The sequence below is a fragment of the Perca flavescens genome, chromosome 3, assembly GCF_004354835.1.
Source record: "Perca flavescens isolate YP-PL-M2 chromosome 3, PFLA_1.0, whole genome shotgun sequence".
Classification (NCBI taxonomy): domain Eukaryota; kingdom Metazoa; phylum Chordata; class Actinopteri; order Perciformes; family Percidae; genus Perca; species Perca flavescens.
The window spans coordinates 18347859-18375304 of NC_041333.1; the positions used below are offsets into that span (position 1 = coordinate 18347859).

General features: G+C 40.9%; 1 protein-coding gene across 3 annotated transcripts in view; it reads right to left on the reverse strand.

Moving 5' to 3' along the window:
* The window catches only part of pafah1b1a (platelet-activating factor acetylhydrolase 1b, regulatory subunit 1a), a 49169-nt gene that overhangs the window by 17778 nt on the left and 3945 nt on the right, over positions 1-27446 (reverse strand). For all 3 annotated transcript variants that reach the window (XM_028572966.1, XM_028572969.1, XM_028572968.1), the window contains exons 2-3: positions 17350-17662; positions 1158-1242 (exon numbers count right to left, since the gene is read on the reverse strand). In XM_028572966.1, coding sequence (XP_028428767.1) covers positions 1158-1242; positions 17350-17381 — 117 coding nt within the window. In that variant the 5' untranslated portion in view covers positions 17382-17662. The remainder of the gene's footprint in view (positions 1-1157; positions 1243-17349; positions 17663-27446) is intronic.

Below are 27446 nucleotides of genomic sequence, written 5' to 3' on the forward strand. Positions count from 1 at the left end.
TAGCAAGCTGGTAACAAGCTCCTTCGTAGCGATAAAAACAAACGTTGAAGCGGAGCTCCGTGCTACAGAGCGGCGATTGCAAGTTGTTTAAGCCGCCACAGACCTCCGTCACAGCTCGGTTGTATCAGCAGCATTTAGTAGATGTGTTGAGCTGCAAAAGAGTTCCTGCATGGTGCGCCGTCAGGTCAGCGGTAGCTGGTGGTTCAGTTACCGAGAATAGGTGACTCTCAGCCGGGGACAGTGCACCGCGAGCGGCCGGTCATTTCGGCGGAGATTACGGATAAGTAAGTAATGAAACGACTGGTTAAGAAAATAATTAATGTTAGTCCCTGTCGCTGTCATGTTGTTTGTGTATCTTTATGGCAAACGCGCGGGGGGAGGGCTGAGCCCGTTCAGAGCTACGGGAGCCTACAGGGGAGCGTCGGCTGATGTTAAGGAGAAAATCGATTTTTCATTTAAACAAATCCACGTTAGCTACACATTCGAGTTAATCGATAAAATCGATTTATCGCCCAGCCCTAACTGAAACTTGACTAGACTAAAAAGAGTATGAACGTGACTAAAACTAATATAAACTACAAGGACAGCTTGACACAAAGACTATACTAAAATTAAAACAGGCCACCAAAAACAACACTACAGGAAAGGGAACACTTTTCAAAATATATTGCAGTTCAGTACAACACCACAACTATGATGTGCTAATCATGAACTAAAACATATAATTTAATTAACACCTCTATGACAGTGTCAACAAAAACTGAACATTATAGGCATAAAAATAGATTTTATGGCACAACAGCTATTTCGATTACAGGTGTAGCTGATAAAGTGTATTTTAAACATATTCAAATCCAACAAATTCATAATTTCATCAGAAAGCAAAGACAATAATGTAAAAACAAAACAAAAAATAGTGAATTCAAGTTGTATTCACAAGTGGATAAAAGCTCAAGATGAATTAGCAAATCCATGTAGCATAGACACCCCCCTCCCCCCTTAATCAGACAGACCACCATAATTGGGTGCAGGTGCTCCCAGTCACACTCGTGAACATGTTGACTGAAATGAGAAATATAGTGGAAATCAAGGCATATTGTTTGTATAAATTGGTCTGATTGGCTGTGCGGATGTGTGTCCACCCTTAATCTACTCACATTATCTAATTCCGCCTCCTTCTTGAAAGTGGAATATGCTTCTTCATATCCATTGGAACGTAGATAATCGGCTATCGCTCGATTTCTGAAACAGACAAAGAGGCCCATAATTAGTTCTTGTGATTAGCAGACAAGATAGTTGTTAAAGTGCCACAAGAAACGACATAAGTAATGGAGTTGTATTCAACACTGTAAAACAAAGACAGAAAATTTGCATGTTCAGGAAACGTGTCAGACAAAGATGTAAATTGTACACATTCAGACTCCGTTATCATGGTTCTACCTATATAATAAAAATGCCTGGCACGCATAAATGCAGTCTAGCACTACCTATAACAATACACACAGACGGTCTGCTGCTCTCTCACACAAACACCCCTCTCCGCCCATTTGACACAAATCAAGATCACATCTGTCTGGCTTCTATAATGAGCTCTTGTTGCTGTGGGCAAATAATGGGAAGGGATGGCTCCCCATGGTGCAGATATGGGGAAAATGAGAGCCTGGGTACATCCCACATTCTCCTACATACACACAGAGAAAGACAGACCGACAAATCATGGAGAGGCAGGATCATCCCTGTGAACTGAAAGCACTTCTGGACCAGGGCTGTACCCAACTCAGAATTTTGTTAAGTCAAATCGGATTTGGCTGTTGAATACGAATATTCGACCTACGAGCTAATGCGTGACTACTATAGCCAAATGCAAACACGGGGGCTACATAGTCTGAACCAGCACGAACCAAGAAGTCCAACACACTTTTATTAAATTCCGTATCGACAACGCCCCTGTAGGTCAGCTGCAAATCTCAGTTCTTTTAAATCTAAGCTAAAGACATATCTTTTTGATGTTGCTTTTCTTTAAATAATCTATTTTATTAACTTGAATTTCTTATACTGCACTGTAACTTTTATTCTTATACTGCACTATCAATTTTATTCTTGTCTTTTAATGTTTTTAATTTGTTTATTGTTTTTTAATTGTTTTCTAACTGCTCTTTAATGTTTTATGTAAAGCACTTTGAATTGCCCTGTTGCTGAAATGTGCTATACAAATAAAGCTGCCTTGCCTTATTCCATTTTGACCCTTCACAATAAAAGCCCAACTTAAATTCACTCAGAGCATTTCGCTAAAAGGCAACGTGATAAAGTAGCTCACATAAGGACAGATGATAAAGACACATCATTTTTGCAAACACTTAATATTAAACAAAAGCCAGAGACTATATTATATTAGGTTGCGGTTGGCTGTAAATTCACCACTTCTTAGCAGAAGGCAGAAGAAAACTTGTCTCAGAGCCTGACCAGGCAAAGACCCTCTTCCTTCAGACAGCTGCCTCTGTCTCACTTGACACACCCTGGGTCTGGTTCCACAGCTTTCTGCACTCGTCGCTGACATCTTCACCGAGCGGATGGGACGAGGTAGTGGAATTATTTTAACCCGGAGCTAACTGCTCTCCGGGTTAAAATAATTGTCTCTGCAGCTACTTCTGGAGGCCGAAATGCACACTGCCTGACAAAAAACAAAAACAAAAAAACAACAACTGCTCAGCTTGAGGAATCTCGGTCGACTGAGGGGTCAATACCTGGTGATTTGATTATTCGACTTTCAGGGGGAAGCCCTATTCTGCATACTGTTTTACTCCAGTTCATTTCCTTTTAATGCATACGTTTGCAAACAAATATAAGTAAATCTTCAGAGACACCACATCGTTCAGGAAGCAACACAAAAGATGGTGGGGATTGTAGCAGAGGTGTGTTTCTGTCCTACCATTTCAAACAGCCTACGTGAAGAGAGATGTCCAGATAGGACAGACAATAGAGAGGCAGAGCTGAAAGTGAGGAGAAAGGAGGCCATCTTCACTTGTCCTCTTTCTGTCTCCTGAGCTGTCATAAGGGAAACCCACAAACTTACAACATGCATAAGAAATAACAATGCCAGTAATTCACAGAGAAATCATTATGCTGTCAAACATATAGGCTACTCATTTGTGTTTACCAGTGGCTCTAACTATTCAGGCTGTGCCAACTTGACTAGCATGGTTTAGCTATCATTCAACAGGAAACATGCTGCTATAGCTCCCCAGGGGGACCTCAAACTTTATGAATGCTAATCCCGAATCATCCTTACAGAGAAATTAATAATGTTACACTATTTATGAGAAGTACTGCTTGGTCTTTGAAGACAGTTTGTTCTTTGGGTCTGGAGTTTGAATTTGATCCTATTAATGACTAAAAGTCCAGATATCTTAGCCTTTGCAGTTTCAATTTTGACCGTTATTTTTTTAATTGCAATGATAAATCACTGGAATATCCCTTCATCAAAAGATAATTTTAACCATGCAGTTTAAAGGACCAAACAACTCATGTGAACACTGCTTATTTCTCCTTTTTCAATTTCTTTTTCAATTTCTATTACAGACTTGGCAAAAAAAAAAAAAAACTGACTTAAAAAAGACTGGAAAATGAGGTAAAGAGCACAAAACAAAGACAATGAATTCATTACTATCTGATAAAAATGCTAGATTTACTCAAATATTAATACATATTTCCTTGATTCCAGCTGTCCTGTGTTTGCGTACAGCGAACACAACCACTAAAGCCAGGAGAAGCCAGACAAGCTGTCAGGCAGGCAAGTCTTTGAGGTGCCAATATGAAGGGGGTAGGAAGATACAATCTGTTAGCCCGGCCTGTCCCCCCCTGCGCCCTCTCGGTCAGTGCTGAGCACCGAAACCGCCGTCTCCCTCTGCCCACCTGAATCGCCATGACAACAGGAGCAGGCCTTATTACAGCTCAAGGTTAACAAGAGGTTATCTTCTCCTGTGACAGCCTGCCTGCCTGAAGTCTAGAAAACCAGAAGGGAGGGCTGGGGTGTGCTAGCATGTCTAAGAAAGTGCATAAGCAGGCAAGGAAAGCTGCAGGTGAGGTAAGCGGAGACACAGAGGGAGCTTTAATGTGTGGGTGTGTCAGGAGAATGTGTACGAGCAAGTGTGTTTCAACCAAACACAACAATTATATGTCACACCAGCCATGTAAAGTCTAATTTAGAGGATGGGGTTTCAGAGGGAAAAATTGAAATTATGGAAAGGTATTCCATTGTTCTGCATTAGTCAAACAGTTCTATGCAGAACATGAAGAGGGCAGGAAATCAATTCACTTCTCAGGGGTTTGATGAGTTACTGTAGCTCTATGGAGAATACAAGCCCATTGGGAATTTTTGTACGCCAGTCTCCATTCAGTCTTCTACAACTTTAAGAAATAGCCTCACTTTCCATGTTGCATGGTGTTGTATGCAAACCACATGGTAGAGCAGCTTGGCTTCAGGAAATGATGTGGTAATCATGAATCATATTCAATATATTTTAGGGATGCACCGACTGCAAATTTCTCAGCCGATATTGATGTGTAGAGATTTAATTTGGGCGATGTCGATACCGATGTTTGTTGTTTTCTTTTGCACCAGGTAAACAAATCTAATTTAAAAAAAAATATTGACGCCAACTGTGAATGAGGAGAAATTCCCCACCATTAGCAAGTGTACCTGAAGGCCCTTGGAGTCCCGTCAGAGCCCACATGCTTTGTTGTTTTTTTCCACAACTCACTCACGGAGAAGGCAAAATGTTGCCACACTGGCTGTGCTCTCTTGGCTCTCAGGTAATCGTTGTACGCTTGAAATGTCACAGGAACTTTTTTTTTTTTTTTTTATCTGGTATAGGCTACTGTTGTATAACTCAGACCAATTAACACAACATAAAAGGCAACGCAAGGTAGATAAACACTGGCTACTGCCATCGCCACGTCACCTTATTTGAAGGACAGATGACCGTAAATAGGGAGGACATTGGCCGATTCCAGCCGATGCATTTTCAAGTGTTTTTGCATGGTGCAAAAACAATAGTGCACACACTATATCATTTGCACAAACAGCACAGCCACACAGCAAAGCAAGTGAACAAAATGGGGGCTAAAACACCTCCTGTTTCTGCATATTTTTTTCAAATATAAGCACAATATGGTCAGAGTGAGTATCTGTAAAAGAGCTTCAGTGGTGAACAAATATGAACACAAAGTACCCACCGCTCCCCTGACCCCCCAGTTTACCCTATATGGGCCAAAATAATAACAAATAAAAAACTACACACCAACATGCAGTTTTGAATATACCCAGTCCCCAAAGACAGGGGAAAACAGGGGAAAAGATCTGTACCAACTTTGACAGAAGGAGAGCAAACCATCTGGTTTCCATGGTTACTAGCAGCCCACAGCTAGGTGACGTGATGGAGAGATAGTGAGAAAGAGGGCAGGGCGAGTACATGGACAGAGCGCACAGATAAAAGAGAAAAAGAATAGAAAGTCTGAAAGCCCATACTCTAGCTGTAAACGTGGGCTTTTTCAACGTCAAAAAGGCTTTTTCTGAGGCAATCATAACTGAAAACAGCACTGAGCATTAAATAACTATTTAGATTAGATAGCACTTTATTGTCCGTGTACACATTTGTCTTGCAATACAAGCTAAAAAATACAACAGCAATGTCTTTATTAAAGTGCAAGAAATTTGGTGTCATACAATGAAACCTGTGTGAGTCTCACATGGGTTATATCAATGATGTGTACCTCCGGTACTGAGCAGCTCTCCCATGTACTATACGCCCTTAATGGCGTGAGAGGGGGAGAGAGCAGCCTGTGAAACAAACAGAGAGACAGGGTTGAGAAGAAGAGATGCATGACCTCATCCTTCTTAGAAGAGAGGTGAGTCAGCCAACCAGCATGTCTGCCAGTGACATCACTTCCTCCTAATTCCTGCTCCATGATCATTCACTTTCACACCATTTAAAAATGAGCGCAACACTTACGAACGGAGCCTACACCCTTTGCTTAATTTCACTACATTCTATATCTAGTCTAAAACATAATGATAAATGTCCAATAGAAGTTCACAACACCAACAGCAATGTCTCCTAACTGCTTGAAAACGTAAACATTTCGATATATATAGCTGAATTGTCTTTGCCTATAATCTGAATCTCATACACCTAAATGGCGATTAAACTTATTTTAGTGACTAACATTGCCTGGACTTTAGTCATCCAGCAAAGACAATACCAGTACTCCTTTGTCAAAACACCACTTATGATACATTTAATTACAGACATGTTGGCCTACCCACCCACTCTGCCTAAATGTCAAAGAAAAACTAGCCTTCACAGTGCATACAGCAGGCTCATCAGCTACAGGCCGACTCTGAATGCTCTAATAAATCTGAGAGAAAGGAGAATATTGCTTGCGTGGCCAGGCTAGCTCCCTGTACATTTCTAGACCACACAATGTATGAACTTGTTTAATCTTTCAAAACTACTGATAAATGTTTAACAGGAAGAAGCTGAACTCCAGGGTTTTCCCTGCCATAATACGGCTTAGGCGCAGCGCGTAAGTGTTTTTGCGCACTGCCGCGTATGAACATAAAAACAATGTGGAGAGGATCTGGACAACAAGCCTACCGTTATTATTATACATCCATGGAGCCGACCCACGGGATGGTCATCCACTCGTGTGCCGCATGATAGTTTGGCAAAAACAGTGTCACAGCCACACGCACACACTATGCCTGTTGCTCACACAGCGGCTGCTGCAGTTCACGTTAGCAAGTCCGCGGTGGGGGGGGAAGGAGGTAGAGAGGTGCGTTTGTCATTGAGTATGAAATAGCAGTAAAATTATAGCTGTGAACTAGGAATGGGCGATATAGACGATATGCAATATAAATATATACGATACAAAATTGGCCTACGATAGAGATTTTAATTATATTGCACTATCGCGATAATTCATGTTGAGGACGCAATCTACCCGCGAAGTTTAGAGCCACGAGCTTCAACCGGCTGCAACGCGTCATTCATCATCTTGAGTAAACATGACTAAAAGCGAAACAAGGAGCTGGTGAAAAAGACCGGTGCGACATCAATTATTTGGACTTTGTTTGGATTTAAGCCGCTACACCGGAGCTGTGGTCGAGCCGTACCACGGAGCCTTTCACCAGCCTGACCATTCACTATATAACGGACAATTGGAATCTTGGCAGCTGGTGTTTGCAGACGTTGTACTTCCACGCTGAACATACAGCCGTGTGTGCGTTGCGGCGGAGTGGGACCAAAAAAAATGTACCGGGACGTTTACGGCCCCTGCCGTACGGGTTGAACAGAGGCTGCACAGTTTGACCAGCAGGCAGCGGCGCCAGGCTGCCGGATGGTGTTGTTAACAACTTGCAATGTATCAGTATTACTATTATCAGACCAGCCCACCGGGAAAAGTCCTGACTCTTTTGTGTGCGTGTGTGTGTGTGTGTGTGTGTGTACGCACGCATTTGAACGCGCACACATTACATTAGGCTGCAGGTAAGAAACTTTGTTTGAAATATGTTTTTATTTAAAGTATCTGTGCATCAGCCTAATACTGAAAGTATTTTCAATACAGTGTCTGTTCCTTAACTAAACAGACACCAGTTGTTCCTGCTCTCTGCATCTTGGGTGGCATTTAAGAACCAAGGACTTAAACTTACTAAGTGTAGTGCCTTTTAGAATGGTTTGCACTAAAGAAAAGACACCCAATACTTTAAGCTTTTTCTTTGTCAAAGTCTCTGCAACTAGTGTACTTGAATTTTATTTATCTGCAATATTATGTTGTATAATTACAGTTTTGAACAATAAATGTTCTCAAAACTACAATGTTTCTTTCTCTTTAAAAAAAAAAAAAAAAAAAAAAAAAAAAAAAAAAAAATACATTTAGCAGTTTGGTTTTCCTTAGTTAACCTGGTCTGAAATGGTTCTATTATAATTTATATATATCGCGATATATATCGTTATCGCAAGAGGCTGCAATGTATATCGCAATATGGATTTAGGCCATATCGCCCATCCCTACTGTGAACGTAGCAGCACAGTCTGTGTACAGTTTATCTGTCGCTGTCAGTTCCCGTGTCTTGCTTGCTACCTGCTGGTTAAAGTGACAACTGGACCTATTCTCATTTTAGTGAATAAACTGCACCTCTGAGTTTTGCTTTAGTAATCTCTCCCTAGCTGTAACCGACAACCACTAAGTTTTATGCAAATAACTGCGCAATGACATCACTTATATGCAAATGAGTGTAATTTCTTTTCAATTAATAATTCAAAAACCTTTGTTTGACTAGTCTATTACTGAACCCCGCCGCCACCCACCACCACATGTAAATTTATGCATGAAAACGGACCACACTCCCATTTCATTTTTAAGTTCTGCCTTTCAAGACCTAAAAAAAGAAAAAAAAAGAAAAATCAGAGAATCTTCTGTAGAATTGGTATGAACAACAGGTCTGCAATTTACCCAAGGCACGTTTGCTTGGAGTTAATGGAAAGTCTACAAACCAGTAAGGTGAGCATTTTGTTCAGCTTGACAACCGAAAGACCCTCAAGATGTCAAAGCTACTCCTCAATCAAACAACGGACCCGATGAATCTGCACATTGACAGTAGAAGAAACACAAGGTACCCTACATCAGGTGCATCCAGTCTCATCTCACATGTCCAGGACGGTCATGTTATGGGTAAACTTCCACTAGACCACAGAAAATAAACCACTACCTCTGCTGAAAGGTTCAATGTATTCAAGTAACAAGAGAAATATTCAGCAAAGCAAAAGGTGTGTTGAGAGAAGAAGCAGGACAGGGTGAAGCTAAAACGATAAGCTCATTTCTCCATCTTAACAGCTGAGTACTGAACAGCTGATAACTGAAGCATTCCATAAAAATCATATGACAGGATTGCATAATTGCCCAGATCTCCATGAAAACTGTAACTAATTACTTTTTTTCTCGCTTGACTTGATTCTAAAGTTTTAATAATCTCAAAGCCTCTTAGAAGGGCAATTATCATAATGCTGTCAATTTCAATGTGAAACAGGTAGGTTGTCAGGGAAAGAAATCAGTTTTCTTTCATGCAAGTTACGACTACTGCAGTGGAGATCAACCCTTAGGCCAGAAGAAGACTTCAAAAGGGGAAACGCTCTCACTGGGATTCACCAAGGGGGTAAGCTTCGCTTCACAACTCAAACCTCCTATGGCGCCATTTAGATGCTACCAAACGATCACCTCCCGTTAGCATTCCATTGACTGCCATTCATTTTGACAGCGAATAACTTCACATCGGAAGCGAAGACTTTTTTGTCCATTGTTTATTTCTAAAGAAACAACAATGTATAACAGTGTTTCCTCTAGGTTGATTGGCAAGTGGCGGTCCGCCACGGTTAGATTTCTCCCGCCACGGTATCAGAAAAAAAGCCTTCTATCAGCAGTGATTGTTAGAGTCGCAGAATAGCGCGGACACACGCTTCACAATATGAGTGGGCACGCATGCCCCTCAGAGAAAAGGGAGAAAGAAAAAAGAGACAGGCTGTCCAGAGGACCTGGTTGAGATGGCACGTGTGCATCCTTGAGAACTGTAAGTCGTATAGCCTAACTTATATTGTCAGTTCATTTAAGCCTGTATAAGTCTATAGTGCTTGCACATTTTTAGTTTCACCTTCACCTGCTAGCTAAATTGCACATGGCTGTTGATTCAATACAACGCCCTTGATATCATCTCATGGCATAGTAGGCTAAACCGTGATTATTTCATTCATTCATGTCCCGAAACATATTGGGGGAAGTTCATTCAACATAATTCCAGCCAATTAAAAGTAGGCTATGTTATTTGAACATTTATAACCTAACTGGCACTGCCTCCGTTTTAGTGTCTCCTGCGGTGCGCAGCTCTTACCGTGCGCTGCTGCACTTTTTTTCCTCCATAAACTCCGCTCTCAGCTCCTCAGCCAGTTGCTGCATGAACTTCCTCCGGGACATTTTACAGCTGGTGCGCTCCTTGGAGAGTCATTAAGAAATTTGTGTCCGAGCCCAACACAGTTAAAATCTAATTTTTTTCCTCATACTAATGACACATGTAGGCTACGTTCGTTTGTGTGGAAAGCCCTTTTTTATTAAGCAACTGTAGGAAGGCATTCAGAAATGTCAACAGATGAACATGATCAGAAAACCAGCGGAGACTCGTTACCTCCAGGGCCAACATTATAAAACTAACTCTGCTCCGGTTGCATCTACAACATGTCTGCTTCTTCTTTCTCTATCTCTCTTCTGCACACTTAGGCTATCACCTTAATGCCCTTAATGCCCACACTTGTTACTCGAGACCGCTAGTTACGTTTCTCTGACAGAGACTATAATTATTACTGGGCAACCAAGATGCATCTTCAACCACGCAAAAGATTAAAAACAAAACCGCGAAAATGGCCAAAATAGGTCAAAGTGATTGTATTTTTTTTTGCCTTTTGTGTAATGTATATAGCCTAAAAACAATTTTAAATGAAAATACAGACTCTTTTAGGAAAAGTCAGGTACCAGCAGGATTGTATTTTTTTATTTAGCAAAGTTATTAAACATATAAATTTCAAAATGGTCAAAATGACCATCCAGGCCACACGGGTACCATCTAGCAGCATGTATGCTACTCAGCATTAATGGGCCACCTCTTTTTGAATTCCCCTATAACCGAGCCTTGGAGTTATGTTTCCAAAAGCCAAGAAAAATCAAATGCACACAGCAAGGCTGCCAACTTTGCCACTGAGGCAAATATGCAATTAGTTTAATTATGAACGGTTTCATAGTGTAGCCTACTTTGGGTTTTGGTTTCCCTATGAAGAATTTCTTGTAAAATTCATTTTGTAGACCTACAGTTCCTCAAAAATACAGTGCAATCAAAACGAAATGAAAATATGCCTCATTGTGTGTGAATAGAGGTGAATAAATATATTTGTTTGCGTTGCAGCGAAGTGTCAGTTACATTTAATACGTAAAACATTTGGCGGCGGGGCGCGGGACTGGGAGGTTCCGACAGATCTGCCCCCACTGCTAAAAAAAAAATCCTAGAGGAAACACTGTAAAAGGCTCCATTACCTTATACCTCACGTTATGGCCCGTAGCAGACGTTTTTGTAAAAATAGGCCAACGATTGTGTCATAACCACGCGACTTACTGTCGCATAGTAGAGGAATTACCGTATAGTACAGGAGAAGCTCGCAGACAGTTTCGACTTACATTAGCTGTTTAAGTTTAATTACTAATGTTAACTAGCATTTCAGTTAGCAATAATTAGCCTGTGCCTAGGTTATCTCCTTACATATACCTACGCTTTCCGTCTCTGCAAGATTGGGAAGGATTGAGATTTCTCTTGGCACAGCTACCAGAAGACAAACCACTTTCAGACAGGTTGCTCACGTCACATTTGCGTCGTCTCTCTCAGTTGGAGGCTGCGCAGTAAAGCAAGTGATCACCGGAAAAGTGCTTCTAATATCCTTCACTGGTCTCCGTCCAGAGCAACGGGATCTGTTGGTCTATTCTATACTGTCTATGGGATTCACAGATGAGTAAATGTCCAATACAGGACTGTCTTTTAACTGAATGCAGACTTAATACAACAGCGACTATTCTTCACTATGGTGAAGGGTGTGTGTGCGCAGTATAGTTTAAGCTCAAAAAGCAGCATGGTCCGTGGCCGGGTTGGTTCAGTGGGTAGAGCAGGCGCACATATACTTGGAGGTTTATGCCTTGACGCAGAGGTCAAGGGTTCGAATCAGACCTGTGACAATTTCCTGCATGTCTTCCCCCCCTCTCCCCTAGCTGTCCTATCAAATAAAAGGCGGAAAAGCCCAAAAGATAATCTTAAAAAAAAGAAAAAAAAGCAGCATGGTCTACACACCAAAATACACAAAGAAATCACACACTTTTTCTATAATGGGTGTGCAGCACGCACACACTTTCTGTCACATGGCGATGATGGAGCTTTGTTGGCTGAGCTGAAGCCAAAGCTTTGAGGAGTTAAGAGGATGTGTATACTTCAAGCTTGGGAAAACAAAAAGGATAACAAAGACAGGGAAAGCACAGAGATGAGACTAGGCTTCCCATGACACATAAGGCAGTTTTTGTTTTTTTATACTAAACCATATCGACTGAGGAATCCTTTGTAATAACTCTAGGAAGGACTACCTTTGTCATACTGGATTTAAATGTTTTCAATGCAATAAAAAAAAACAAAAAAACAATACCATGATCAGAGAGGTTATAAAGAATTAGGGCTGCAAGTAATTATTTTGATTAATCTGCAGATTGTTTTCTCAATTAATTGATTATTCGTTTTGTCGAAAAAAATGTCAGGAAGTAGTTAAAAAATGTATAATTTTCCACAGTCCAAGGTGCTGGGTTAAGAAAGCTTGTTTTATTCGGCCAACAGTCGAAAACTCAAAAGATATTCAGTTTACCATCATATAGTAAAAAGAAAAGCATCATATACTGACACAGCAAATTTTTACTTGAGAAATGACCCCGATGATTATCAAACCCCCTTTTCAAGACTCATTTTTGGAAAAATACTTAATAAAAAGGTCAAATATTGTTTTCATAAAAAAAATCATTTTATTTGAAAATAATTCTAATAAAAACACATTGAAAAAAACATGGTAGGCTGTTTTTAACATCTTTTAAATAAAATAATATTTTCAATATCTTTTTTAGATGAAAGTGTCACATTTAAATTAATGGTAAATATTTCCAAGGCCTTCAGCTGAATGACTGCTCTGGTAATGGGCATCCAATCATTACGTTTTTCTGTCACGTCATCACACACTCTCCTGTCAATCTCTTGGAAGCGGCTGCTTTGAGGACCATGGTAAGATTTTCTCTGGCTGTTTTTTTTTTTTTTAAGACTGTGTAACATCTTCATGACAATGCCTTGTTGTACTTCCGTTCTACTTCCGACTTCCAGGCTTTTTGTAGCTGGATATAGTCATTTGTTTCGTCTATGTATGAATGTGGATAATGTTAGTGATAGTGAGATGCTTGCTACAGTTACACTTCTAGTGATGAGTCGTTCTGTCGATTGGCTGTTAAAACAGGTGATGTCCCTTACGTTCTTGCGACTTGAACAGCTGAAAGTCTAGACCCCGATTATAAGAGGACCCCACTTTGTGAGACTTGTTTCTAGGAGGAAAAAAAACATCTATTCGGACCAATACGGTACTTTTTATACGGGGGACGATGAATGATTGATATGGGATGGTTGGTCCAGAACAGACACAGACACTGTTAAACACTGAGGTAATTGGCATGCATAGCTCCCGGGTTGTGACCCTTGTCGTATGAATGGTCATGACTAGGGATCAACCCATGTTGACTGGTTTGGTCTAAATTGCAAAAGAAGGGTTGAACACAGGGATTGATGCATAGACTGTATAGGTGAAGCCAAAACATATTGATCGCGCCCTGGTGGTTGGCTGCAGTAAAGGTCATAAATACCACCCCCTCCATGTTAGCGGATGGGACAAAAAAAAGTTTGGTTTTAATTAGTTAGTTGATGCTATAAAAACAGGGTGAAACGTCATGATAAACAGCTGTGATTGACTCACGTAGGTTGGGTGGGTGAATGGGCGGGACTTCGATATTGAGGCTCCACCGCCCAGTCACTACTGCGCAGACTCTGAAGTCACAAGATGGCAGCACCTAGCCTGGTCCTACCAGACTCTCATACATTTCATTTGTACAGAGAGTCTGGCCGCTCTCCATTGACAAGTGTTAACTTCCTTGAAGGCGGGTACTCTGTTGAAGTTTAAAACTATTGGATCTGCCCAGAGCCACTCTGGATCTGGATAACCAATCGCTAACGTTTGGTCGTGATGTATGTCATGCGCCTGTTTAATAAGACGGGAGACCGTCAAGGCGAAAATCTAACTTTTCCCGAACCCTGTGGGTGGGAGGGCCACAACATCATGGCCACCAACAAAACTCAGCAAAGATTGTTCTTGCTCGGGCTTTCACTTCTGGATATTAGGCGGCGTTGCCACAACAGATCGAATGGCTTCGATCACATCTTTCTCTGCCGCAACTCTAGCGCACTGCCTCAACGTCATCGTTCTCAGCCACTCGCTCTGTTCGCTGATTGGACCGCCAAAATTTTCCAAGGAGAAAACCCAAGACTATACCGCAAACCCAGACGTAGTACTGAAGGAAAATGAAAATTGAGCGTAAGTACGTAGGAAGGCGGAGCCAGGCTAGGCAGCGCCTGTATTCAGGATATTTTGGCTTCACTTTTGCACAGTGGGAGGAAGAGGAGATATGTCGTCCATCGTTATATACAGTCTATTGCTGAATACAGGTCAGATAACCCTGGTCCGACCCTGGTAGTTGGTGTAAAAGAGTTATAAAACATGGAGGAGAAGTCGGAGATGATTTTCTTTCTAAAGCAAAGACCGAGTTCAAAAGCAAAGGCCCATCTGCACATGGTGCCTCCAGGTCTTTCAGGGGAGCAGATAGTTTGTGTTCTGCGTCTATTTTTATTACGAGCCAGCGGGGACAAGTCCCCTGACCCTGGTAAAAGACACAAATGTGCTTTTCATTGGCCATGCTCATAAAAATAGAGTTGTTCTGAGGATACTACGCAATAACAGCATCTGACTACAGTGCTGACAAAATAGCACCAGTTTAGGGGACAAAGATTATTTCTCTGTTTAGAATATGTTTTTCCACACCAGTAATAAACCGGTTATGCTGTCTTTCTGGATAATGTCAAAGAACAGGTCAATGTCTACTGGAAAGACAAAAATAAGGATAAACTGCCTTCTATTGTACCATTTCTCATTCTTTGATTTCACTTAAAACGTCCAATGCCAAAAACCTTTGTTCTGATGGCACACAGTAAAGTTTGTGCAGATCTGACAGTTTCCCTGAAGTTCTCTGATTGCTTCTGACAGTTGCAGCTTAAAAATGTGAAAGGGGAGGCCTGAATGCAAATGTATTTGTCTGCTGCCTGATGATAAACAAGGCTGTGACAAAGAAAGAAGGGGGCCCAATAAAAAATTTGTGTGAATAGCAGACAGTCAACCGGTCACTGTTCCCATTACCCCCTCTGCTATATTGCCTGATTAAAAATTGACCGCAAGGTTTTCAAGCTGGCTTCCCTAAATGAGGCAGCCAGTCAGGAAATAAGATCCTTGGGCCACTTTATAGTTGACAAACTCAATGAGAGCAAACTCAATGAGACTACCAACCGAGTCGGGCGACCTCTCCAATGGCAAGAATGCAACAGATGCTTGAATGTGACTCAAGTGGTGTGATGGTCCCATACCAGTTTCCTGTAAGCTTTGGAGTCTTGTGCAACAGAAGAGAAAAGCGGGGTAGAGGGGTAAAAGGGGGTGGGGGGTCCCTGGCAGCTTCCTCTGAATAGCAAATAGCATGAAAGATTAGCATTCCAAAAGCTCTCTCCATACCAACAGACCCCTCCCACAGTGTTAATCTTAAAACACAGAAACATAGTAAGGAATGTTAAGAGCCTTGTCATGTGAACGCTGATGCATTTCTCAATGACAGTGTAAGACGGGAGGCAAAAATGACAAACAGATTTGTCATCTCATTTCAAGTCAGAGGCAAATATCTACCATATCCTTTTTAAAATATGCCGTTTTAACATGCTTCTTTAGTGAAAGGACTAAAGCTCAGCAAGATCATCTCATCTCCTTCACGTGACCTTGTATCTCACAACGAGCTGCCTTAACTTTTTATTCCCCGCCTCAGGGGTTAATTACAGAGCCCACAGACTCAGCGGAGCCAAATTACAGTTCCGATTATCACAGTCTCTCTCACTTTTCCCACTTGCTCAATATATACCACACAGCACAAGTGCAGATATTTCTTTGTCTGTATGCCAGACAATTTGTAGGCAGATTTCAGACATCTTGTACATGTGGTTTCCCTGTGGAATCACTCCGAACACTGACAGTGTGCACAGAGCAATTGCATGAAGCTCGGAACAATACTTTGGATCCCTGTTCAAGGTATCTTCATTATCCCTGGAGGGCAATTTGGTTACCAGCCAGCAGTAATACATAAACAACAAAACACAACCAATAAATAAAAACCACCACAACACTTTTTTCCATGCGTGTATTTTCGGGCAAAGGTGGCACTCTGAGCTTCTCCTAAAGGTCACATAGGGCAAATTTGTGAATACTGAACATATTCAGGGGTAGGTAGTGTACGTAGAGGATCAATACATTTGTGCTGCAAGACCTCAGGGGAGCTTAGGAACCTTAAACCATCCATTGATTCTTCCTGAGGGGTACCAAGGAGAAAAAAAAATAACAATAATGTTCCTATTTAAACAGATTCTACTAATCAATACACATCCTTGCCTGGAAGCAATGAAAATGACAATTAAAACAAGTTGCCTTTTAGGCTTTCAAAGCAATTAACAAAATAGCGGTGGTTTTGGAGTAAAGTCTATTTTTGCTTGGTCACAGATATACAAAAAGAGCTAATTGAAACAGACCCACATTAAACCATTCATTGAGGTCTTTCATTCTGTAATTGGCACTCATGTCTTTGGGCAGCTTCAAGAAACATTCAATTCCCAAAAAATGCTAAAAAGGAAAACATTATACTTTACTGTAGTTTAGGTTTTTAATCTATGATCAAGGGGCAGCATAAACATTGGCATTTGGTAGAACTCTAAATTGCTTAAACCCACTTTTCTTTTCTTACATAAAATTAACTTCCAATGGTTATCATAAAATCATGTCTGCTTTAAGATGAAATATATAATAGACACAAAATAGAATTCTCTTGATGAATTAGAGCTGCAATGATTAGTCGATTAACAGAAAATAAATCAGCAACTAATTAAATAACTTTGGATTTTGGAGGGTTGGCCAGACAAATTACGCAATTTAATAACATCTTAGTTTAATATCACGATTATTTGAGAAATCTAGAAAATATTCAGCAGATTAATTGATAACAACAATTCTTAGTTGCAGCCACTGAATTGAATATTGCTCTTCCCTCCTATGAAAAACATCTTTAAAATAGCTTTGAGGAAAGCCCCTAACCACGTTCATTCCTTCAAAGTTGCACAGTAACATCCAAAGAATATGGTTGTATTGGGCAGCTGTGAAAGTATCAATGTGTGTTGAGTACATGAAAGTGGATCTAATATGAAGGTGAAATGAAATGTGTCTCCTCAAATGATGCAACTGATGTACAACATTTTAACGACAATCCATGCATTTTGAATCCGACATCGTCATAGCTCAGCCACATGTTATGAAAGGTGCGTTGGCGACTTACAGTTCATCTCGTTGCCGTTGTGACAGCACCATGGTGATGGGGCAGTGTGGGCGGGGCCGGGAGGGATCAGTTGGTAGAAGGTGAATCTTGTGCAGCTGCTGCGCTCTCCTCAGTCAGGAGATGAGCTGTGCTGATCCAAGCAACACGGGCAAGGATGAGCTGTGTGCTCCAATGCCGGGAAGTTGGTTTTGTCCAGACAAAGACTCAGACTGAGAGAAGGGGAACGCAGGAATCTGCCCCCCAGCTGGCTGACTCCAGGGACAAGAGAAGTGGAGAGCCTGCAGACCAGTCACCAGCAAAGTCTACACTGCATCTGGAGAGGGGAGAGAGGGAAAGTCAGCATTAGGTATGCATGACAGATAACATGCAGAGTGGGTGGAGATGAACATGTTTTCAGGCCAGAGGAGTACTGCATCAATGTCTGTACCCATTTATGCACAGATAAAATGGCTGAAGAATCTGTCAATAATGGGAAAAAAAAATAACAGAAGCCCAAAATGCGTACTCTACCAGAAAAAGAATGTGACTTCCATTGCAAAGTCCATCTATCAGACATTTCATAAAAAAAGAAGAAAAAAAAAAAAAAAAAAACACGAAACCACCTCTATTCCATCAACCACTCCTTCATTTGCTCTTCAGCTCCACTTCTATCTACCTTCATAATCTTTCGGTCATGTCACTAGTCTGGTCTGAGAGCTCTGGTCTGCTCTTGTAGCAAATTCCTTTCTCAGTGAACATACAAGAGCTGACCTACATTCTACGAGCAACGTACTTCTCTTACCAGGTTGCAACAGAAAAAAAACAAACAGGACACAGCCGAGCAGGCTCGAGTACCGGCTGTATCGAATTCCCCGAACCGGTCGTCTCATTACGATAACTCCTCAAGAGCTGGTTGCCTGACTGATGGCACGATGAAATCACTATGACTGACATTTATTAGTGCGAAAATAATTTATTGTCGGGAGTAGGGCTGTGCAATTAATTTAAAAAAAATGTTAATCGTGATTACGACTTCGGCTCCTAACGATCACAAAAAAAATCTATTATTTTGCACATTACGCAGAGTTTTCACTATGTACATTCGGTCCGCCGCTCCTTCAGTACCGTATTTTTCGGACTATAAGTCGCTCCGGAGTATAAGTCGCATCAGTCAAAAAATGCGTCATGAAGAGAAAAAAAACATATATAAGTCGCACCGGACTATAAGTCGCATTTATTTAGATTATAAATACAAGAGTTATTCAACTACACAATAGCACACAGAACAATACGCTGAATACGGTAGGTGTCCGGTATGTTAACGTAGGGCTGGGCGATAAAACGATAACGATATGTATCGCGATAGAAACATAATCAATATCAATAGAAAATGCGGTCGATAAAACGTTTGATAACTTGTTTTTCTTCATCAGAAGAAACCAGAGGTTGTGAATCAAGTTTGGTTGCATGAACAAAGGCCCTCACTCTCTGGCAACCTAGCAACGTGGGGAGTGACACTCTAACAGCCAATCATGTAACAGTATCAAGTTTGGTTGCGCCACATCGCTGTCTCGTGTTCTTCAATAACAGAACCGGCATGGAGTGGAAAGTGAGTGCCGCAGCGAGCGAGGAAATCGTTGATAAAACAGGAAAAGTCAGTATCGCAGTTTTGGGATTTTATAAGTCTGACCGTAGTCAGACCAATAAATCAGACCAACACTGGTAATACCATAAACTTGTTTTACCACTTTAGCCGGCGCTCACACTTTGGAGCACAGCCGTATTCGCCATCAACGTCCAACAACATCTGCAGCTGCAACACGGCACAAGCAGCAGACCGCCATGGAGAGGTACTCTGCATCAGCGCCTTACTAAACGCTACAAAGAAATAACGGAGGCAGACGTGCTGAGCACTGTCCAGAAGCCAGGTTACCAACCTAGCACTAAACCTGCAGAAAATAGTTCCTTCTCAGGTTTCTTATATTTAGCTAACACTTTGCACTATTTTATGACACTTTATTAAGCACTTCTTACTTATTCTTTAATTTTGCACCTTAATGTTAAGAGATAATTGTTAAGTGTTCATTGTGATTTTAGACCTGTTTACATTTGAATTATTTGAGTGTTTTCCATGGTTGTGTTGACATTTCTGCTTTTACAACTGAGGGGATTATAATCAGAGCAGGGTTAAGTTTAAAATAAAAATGTTTAAATTTAATATATTTTTCTCCTGGTCCTTATTTTAAATAGGTAATAAAAAATATCAATAATTATCGATATCGACCGATATGAAAAACTTATATCGTGATACAGTTTTCAACCATATCGCCCAGCCCTATGTTAACGTAACACATTAACAGTTATTGAACTATACAACAGCACACAGAACAACTAGCTACCAGGGCGTGGAGCATGAAGGTTTTAAAAGGCGTGGAGACGTAACTGCACCGTGAACGAGCCCCTCCCGACTCGTTCCTCCAGCTCTGGCCGTCTCGCTTTCAGCCCACGATTAGCAGATTAGCTTTCTTTGTTTTCTTCATTGCAGTAAGAGTCACCTTTTCGCCAGTCTCCCTCATAAGTTTCTCCCTCATTTCAAACTCTTTCTGCTGTTCAATTACCATTTTCAGCTGCATATTTTACTACCTGCAGTTTGTTATCTCTTTTCTTTCTCAGTTGTCTTTAGGAGGAGCGTTCTAGTTGTCACAAGCCTAGAGCTCCCTCTCGCGGCTGTAGGTAATGTTTTCAGTATGAATTAACATGTAAAAACATGTTAAATTATATATATTTTGATATATAAGTCGCACCTGACTATAAGTCGCAGGACCAGCCAAAGTAGGAAGAAAAGTGCGACTTATAGTCCGGAAAATACGGTATTTTAAAAAGGGTCATGAAGTCGTAATTATACGACTCTGGAGAGCTGTCTGCTCCTCTAAACTCAAGAGCATCATCTGCTCTCTCTCCCCTTTGAGTGTGAGCAACTGGAACAGTGACAGGACGTCATCACAACTAAACAACAGCGCGAGTATAGCAGTTTCTCCTCAACAGAGTGACTAACAGCGACGAAAGCCTCAACGGCTGATTCACCATGAAAACTGAAATATGACAGCTACAGTCGCTTGTAAAATAGGTTTATGGACACTGAATTTACGGTTTATCAGACCCCAGATGAGACAAGAAGCTAACGTTAGAGAACGCTACGGTCCCTCTGACTCCCCGCTGCAGGAGACGCTGTATTCCCCTGACACGCTGTATTCACTTACTGTATAAAACCATACCACTCAAAACTAACATGAAAAGAAAAAAAAAAAATTTTAATGTTCCCTGAGCATTTTGTTTTGTTGCTAAACTGTATGTAAAATGAGCGATGATGTTAAATTACCTGTTTCATGTAACATTATTCATATTTTGGTACTTGTATCAAGGTACAAGTGAAAATGTGATCTGAGATTGGAAAACGTCTCATGTATCTCCAATTGTTCATTAGCTATGATGTATATATATCTGTAATGCTGAATGGACTCACAGTAATACAAAATATCTTATTTTGATCCAAAGACTTTCTGTGAGAGAAAGGACACTATATCCTGGAATGTAATTGTAATATATGATGCTTTTTACTCATTAAACCCCCCCACCAAAGGTTAATGAGTAATCGTATTACATAATCCTGATTTCAATATTGACCAAAATAATCATGACCATTATTTTTTTCGAGCAGCCCTAATCAGGAGTGGAATATTGATGTGAGGAACAATATTAAATTACAAAATCTATTTTTACACTGCATCGTAGTATTGAAAAGCACTTTTCTAAAGCACGTAGCCACTACAATACTAACTGTGAGCTACAATAAGCCTCTTAGTCTACTGGGACCAGTGTGAATATATCTCTGCCAGACCAGTAAACAAATATACAAACACAGCCAATTTACCTACTTCTAGATACCTGCAACAAACTACACCCAGGCACCCATGTCCAGACACAGGTACAGGTGACAATGTGCATTAAGCATGAGACGTGCTGCGTGTGAAAGGAGCAGCGAAGGACAAAGTTACGTGTAAGGAGTTAGGGCTGCAACTAATGATTATTTTGGTAGTTGACTAATCGCTTAATTTTTTTTTTCGATTAGTCAATTATTTTTGTCACGTCCTCGATCCAACATGATATCATGACTTTGCATAAACATACACGGCACTTTCTGTTATCTGTACGCATTTTGACCTATCCGCGTGTATGTCTACGCTGTATATAGCACACGGCAGTCTGCAGCGTCACAGCGTAAACATACACGCCACTTTCAAAAGCCATGTGGCGTGTTATCTCGAGGCTACGGTTGGGTTTAGGAAAAGAAAAAAACGGTTGGAATTAGGAAAAGATGAACGTGGCTGGGTTTAGAACAAATATCAAAAGGAAACCTCACACGCGGGACACAAAGGAAACCTCACACATGTCCCCACTCTCCTGGGTGAAAGTCCTGTGTTTGACCCATCCTCCACCCCGACCACCCTCCCAGCGAGGATTTTCACCCTTTCATACTACTCGCTACGGCGTCAATTCACACGCAATCGCAAGGTAATGTAAGTCAATGGAGGACAAACTGCGTTGATAAACACGCTAAAAACAGAGTGTGCGTCTTCATAACACGCCAATAATGGCATACGAATTGGCATGTCATACAAACGCCACTTCATGAGATCAGTCTGCTCGATCTCTGCTTCCTTTGGGCGGGGCTCCTGTACCGGGCTCTAGTGCATGTTTTACCTCACCTCCGCCGACCAGAAGTGCAGGCAAGCGGGGTTAAGATCGTAAGCAAAGAGAGGAGGGCTAACAGGCTAAGGCTAACTCCTTATCGGCTATCACACCTCTTTGTGTGTGTGCGTGTGTGTGTGTGAGCTCAGCTCTCTGTCAGTATGCAGAGAGGACAGATAAGTTTGCGCTTACGCGTTCAGAAGCTTTTGGATCCGAATTTTTTTCGGTGCCATAAAAGTATCGACGTTCGGTGCCCAGCCCTACCCATGCATGCCCTCGCCTGGCATCATGGCGGTACCGAAAGTCGGAAGAAAGCGGCAGAGACCTATTTGATTATGACTGTGTCAGATAAAAGCAAGTGCCTCGCAGTGGAAGGTGGTAAAATATCTGGACAATTTATTAAAAGGGAAAAATCCCACGAATTTGAAAGTACATTTGAGAAGCGCTCACAAGGAGGCTAACACAGCTTACCTTAACAAGCAGTGACAGGGCAAGGAGAATGCAAAGCCCCCTTTCACCGAAACAGAAGCTAACCCCGGTAACGTTACGGGCATGGATGCATGGGTACAGGGTCAGGCAGCATGACAGAGACAACCACAGGACAGAGAACATTACAGGCGGGCTTTCACCGGCGACCCGATAGCTGCTGGTTAGTAAATACTAGGGGTGGTACGGTTCATGAAAAAAACATCCGAACCGCTCGGTCCGCTTGTCTCGGTTCGGAGCGCGTGTGTGCCGCCCGGCTCGACGAATGCACAATGTAGCCTCGTTTCCGTATGTGACCTCAGACAGCGGTGTTTCCCTTTCACGCGAAAGAAGAGGTGTTGACAAGTTACCAACAAAACGTACAGCAAAAGACATTTCAGGCTGTCCTGCCAACCTGTATACTTTTTAACATCAATGTAAGCTGTAACGTTTTTTCACTCTAAAGTCGCTGAAGCGGCTGCAGTTTACATCCTGTCGGGTCTCTGCAGCGGGCAGAGCTGCTCAGTTCTCCCCGCGACTGACGCGCGCGCACACACCAACACACACACACGGTGGATGCAGATGAGACGGACAGGAGGACCTGACAGCTACGCTCATTATTGTAAGTGCAATGATAAGTCCAATAAGTACTTTATAAAACCGTATGACTTTGTGTCCCAGCCCAGGATAGGAAATTAACTAACAATGTAAACAGTTTTTATGTTTAACGTATTCTGACTTATTCAAAAGACGGAGCTTTAAGAGTTCCCCTCTTTTTCTTTTAAAGGATACATTTTTGTAAGAGCTACACTGAAGTTGGCAGTTTGATAAATGAAAGTTATTTCAATAGATATTATGTAATATTTCAATCTTCATGTGCTCGAAAGGCACACAAGTTTCTATAGATGGCAATACACAGTCTCCTTTTTTTGCCAAATAAATGAAAAGCATGTTGAAATCATCAATGTCTTCCCTCTTGCTGTATCAAAATCTCACCTAGCTTTCCTCAGAGATGGTCCCAATAATGTGAGTCGATTGACTACAAAAAGTTTGCAACTTTACTCAACCAAAGTTCAAAACACCTGTTCATGTAGGTCTTCTTTAGTCTGTTGGCTATTTAGGTTTTTCCTGGCACACGTTACTAACACATTTTGTACTTACTGCGGCGTCTTGTGTAGACTGTTTACATATTTGTGCTCATCATCATATGTACATTTAATGTACCAGTGTTATTGTTGAATACATATTTCTAAAAGTGTATGATGTTTTTGTTGAGTTATTATTACACAACACTTTTTTCTGACCTTTTTTAATCTTGCCGACAAATAACCCATATTACAAAAAAAAAAAAAAAAAAAAAAAAAGACTAAAACTAAGCATTTTCAAAAAATTAAAAATAAAACTAAACTAGCAAACACGCTATAAAAACCAATTAAAACTAAACTGAATTTGAAAACAAAAAGTCAAAACGAAATAAAAACAAAAACTATTGAAAAATGCAAAACTATAATAACCTTGGCTCTCACACACATTGGCCAACTCTGGCAGACTCGCTCTCTCCTCCTTTTCAACATGAAATAAAAAAATAAAAAGTCAGAAAATTTGCAGGTCGTTCAAAATGACCATTTGGTCGCAGTCTGGAGCCCTGCCCCAGATGTAAGATTAAGTCCATTCTGCTGAACTTATCTGGTTAAACTGTGGTGTTTGCTTATTTATTTGCATATTGGACAGTTTGACATTGTAGGAAGCAACCTAACGTGGCTAATAGCTAACCTCTGGACCCTGATGTCACCACACCTGATATGTGACAGCAGTCCAAATATCTGCTTACCTACTGTGTGTGGATTGCAGCATGTAGGGCGGGGGTGCAGGGAGATGGCATTGAAGCTAAAAATATCTCTTGCTAAAACTCCACATACAAAACATCAATTAAAAAGCATGCGCCTTCAACATCAACCTGTAAAACTGCTGTGGTGTGTGAAATGAGGTCATCTACTATATATTGATACTTCCCCCCCCTTTTGTGCTGCTGGCAGCTGTCATCGCTGCGAGTACCCATTAATGCGTTAACCTCCCCTCTCTGCAAATCTCATTTGTGGCTTTAGTCACAAAATGTTTGCACAATAACCTAATCAGGCTAATTGGCTCAGCACAAAATGTGGTTGTGTCTTGTTGGAATGGGCTATAGCCGTGGTGCATCTATAAATCTGCCCACTGACAGTTAATAATGTGTCTTCCTCCCATTGATTCTTTTGTCTTTGTGTAGCAGCAGGAACTGTACAATAAAGCACCCCTTACAGTAATGGCGCTGACTGCTTTGAGAGATGTTGTTTAATTTCCTAACAGCTTATCTGTTGTTAAAATGTCATTTTTAATGAATAATGGAAAACATCCTCCGTCTCTGTCAGTTTAAGAATGCAACAACCACGCGCCAAGTCAAAAGTGTAATGATGTTCTGTATTGGTTTTTAAATAGTCTAGCATATGTTGTGGGCCACTTAATGCAAGCTTTCAGTAAAAAACAAATCAAATAACTAAAACAGGAAAATCATGTTAGAAAATATCAGAGTAATGTGTCAGTAAATCTTTTAAAAAAGAGGATGTTCAGTGTTTCCCCTTTAGCTAGAAAGCTACATGAACAACGCTTCACATCGGCATAAAATATATCACTTTTAAAGCTTGTTCGCCTGTTACTCCCGTTATTTCCTTACAGGTATTGTTGCAGTTAAAAGCCAATTTTTTTTAAAAACACAGTCCAGCACAGTGCTCACTCCACATAAAACTAGGATTGGTAGAGACAGAGCACATTTAAGTCCCACCCCCACCGGAGGGGAAAAGAACTCTCCACTCTCCATTGACGTGTATTAACAATGATAACAATGCAAACCACACATAACTTAAAGAATGGGGAGACTATGGGAGAAAATGGGATCCTGACACTAAGCTAACGTTATGTACGACGTCACGCTTAACTTACAGACATATAGTTAGCTTATAACTGACATTAGGATATTTGACTTGGTAACAAAATGCTTGCTGCAAACGTAACATCAGACATAACATTAGCTTAGTGTCAGGAGGATCCCACAGCCTTCCCATTTTCCCTGCTAATTCCGCACATATCTACTTTTGTCTTTGTAAAAGCTTGGTTTTAGGGTCGGCAGCTTATAAAAACTTAAATCATGCGTTATTTACCCTGTTGGTAGTAAATATCACCATCAGCTTTTAGGCATTTTTCTGTTGTTTGCTAGCAGACAAAAATGTATGAGGAGGCATCTTCACGCAATACAAGTCAATGAGAGCAGAGATGAAAACAGTTTGAGACAAACTCTCAAAAAAAAGTTGAACAAATCAGGCATCTGGTCAAACTGTAACATATCAGACAGCAGTACACTATTGCAACTTTGGATAACTCCACTTGACAAGTATGACAAACAAGGTACGGTATGTGTACAACATTTTTGGTAATCATCAACACTTCAATGTCTGAACAAAGGAACACGCCCCTGAGGAATGAAGTGCAAAGGAGGAAAATAAAAACACCAGTTAGAGTCTAAAGTGAAGTCTAAAAGAGTGTGTCCCAGCAGCTCCTTACAAAACATACCACCACAGCAATGCTGACAGTTATCACCTCACTGTCACCTCTCAGTCGCAGTTTTCTGCTAACATCTGTGTCATTCATTGTCCTCTTTCAAAAGCAAGCATCTCTGGAATCTGGAGCGCCTTCATTTTCTGTTGATAACTTCACCTTCCTGTCCTGGGAATGTTACATTATCATCCTAGACTGCAAAAAAAAGGGTGATTCCACAACACTGTTTATGTTCTCTGCATGCTGACAAAGCTGCAGGTCAATACAACTGGGAGACAACATAATGATAGTGATATTCTGTAAAGATTTGTGGTATAAGTTTTCAAAATATAAGAATGCATCTTTTTGATGTTAGTATTCCACTGAAGTTTTAGCAATTCTCAGGTCTTTTAGCAGTGAGGACTCAACTACAGAATCGACTAATATAATTCTTCAGCCCAGTAAACTTGGCCAACAGGGGTGTCTTTGATAGTTTTATTATTTGGCTGTGACACTGACACGTCATAAACTTACTAACTAAAACAAAGCTCTCATGTCTCTCATCTCATGTGATCTGCTCGCTTACACATTTAGATATTTAAGTAGATACAATGAAATGGGGTTTAGTTCATTTATTGAACAGATTTTCTTCTTAGAAAGTAATTTCAAAAATGTAATGTTTCATTGTGATGTTTGGTTTTGATGCAGAAATTCCCTAAATCCAATGTTTCTCTTATCTCTTATGGGAGACAATACAAGTAACCTTAACTTCGGCAGTGTTACCAACACTATATTATACATATACTTGATTAAGATAATTGTGTGGCATAACATGTCCCTAACAGGAGACAGCTACACACAAAGCAATTAGCATGCCTACACAGAGGATCACTGTGCTGCATCGGCTTGATAAACATGGATAATTTATTATGGTCAAGCAATGAAGCAGCTCTGAAATTAGCCTGTGTAGAGGCCTGTTCATCACAAATTCTTAAACCAGCCAACCTATAACCAATAGGACTGAAAGGCTGAATATTCTGTAAATCATCTCTAGTTTCCGTGAATGGTTGTTCTTGGTAAAACCACTCTGACAGAAATCATCCAAAGAGCTTTCTCACTAACCGAGTGAACATCTGGCTCAGCTTAAGATCTGTAGCAGTTAGGACTCGCAAGGTGCCTGTGTCAGTTTAGTTATGTGGGTTGGTAACAATCAGCTAACCTTAAATTACAGAGCTAGTGGCACCTTCCTTCAGTGCCTAAAAAAAAAAAAAAAGGAGGGCTATTAACACAAAGCAGCAGATGTAGGAATGAATTCTGTATTGACCAGCCTTGGTTGT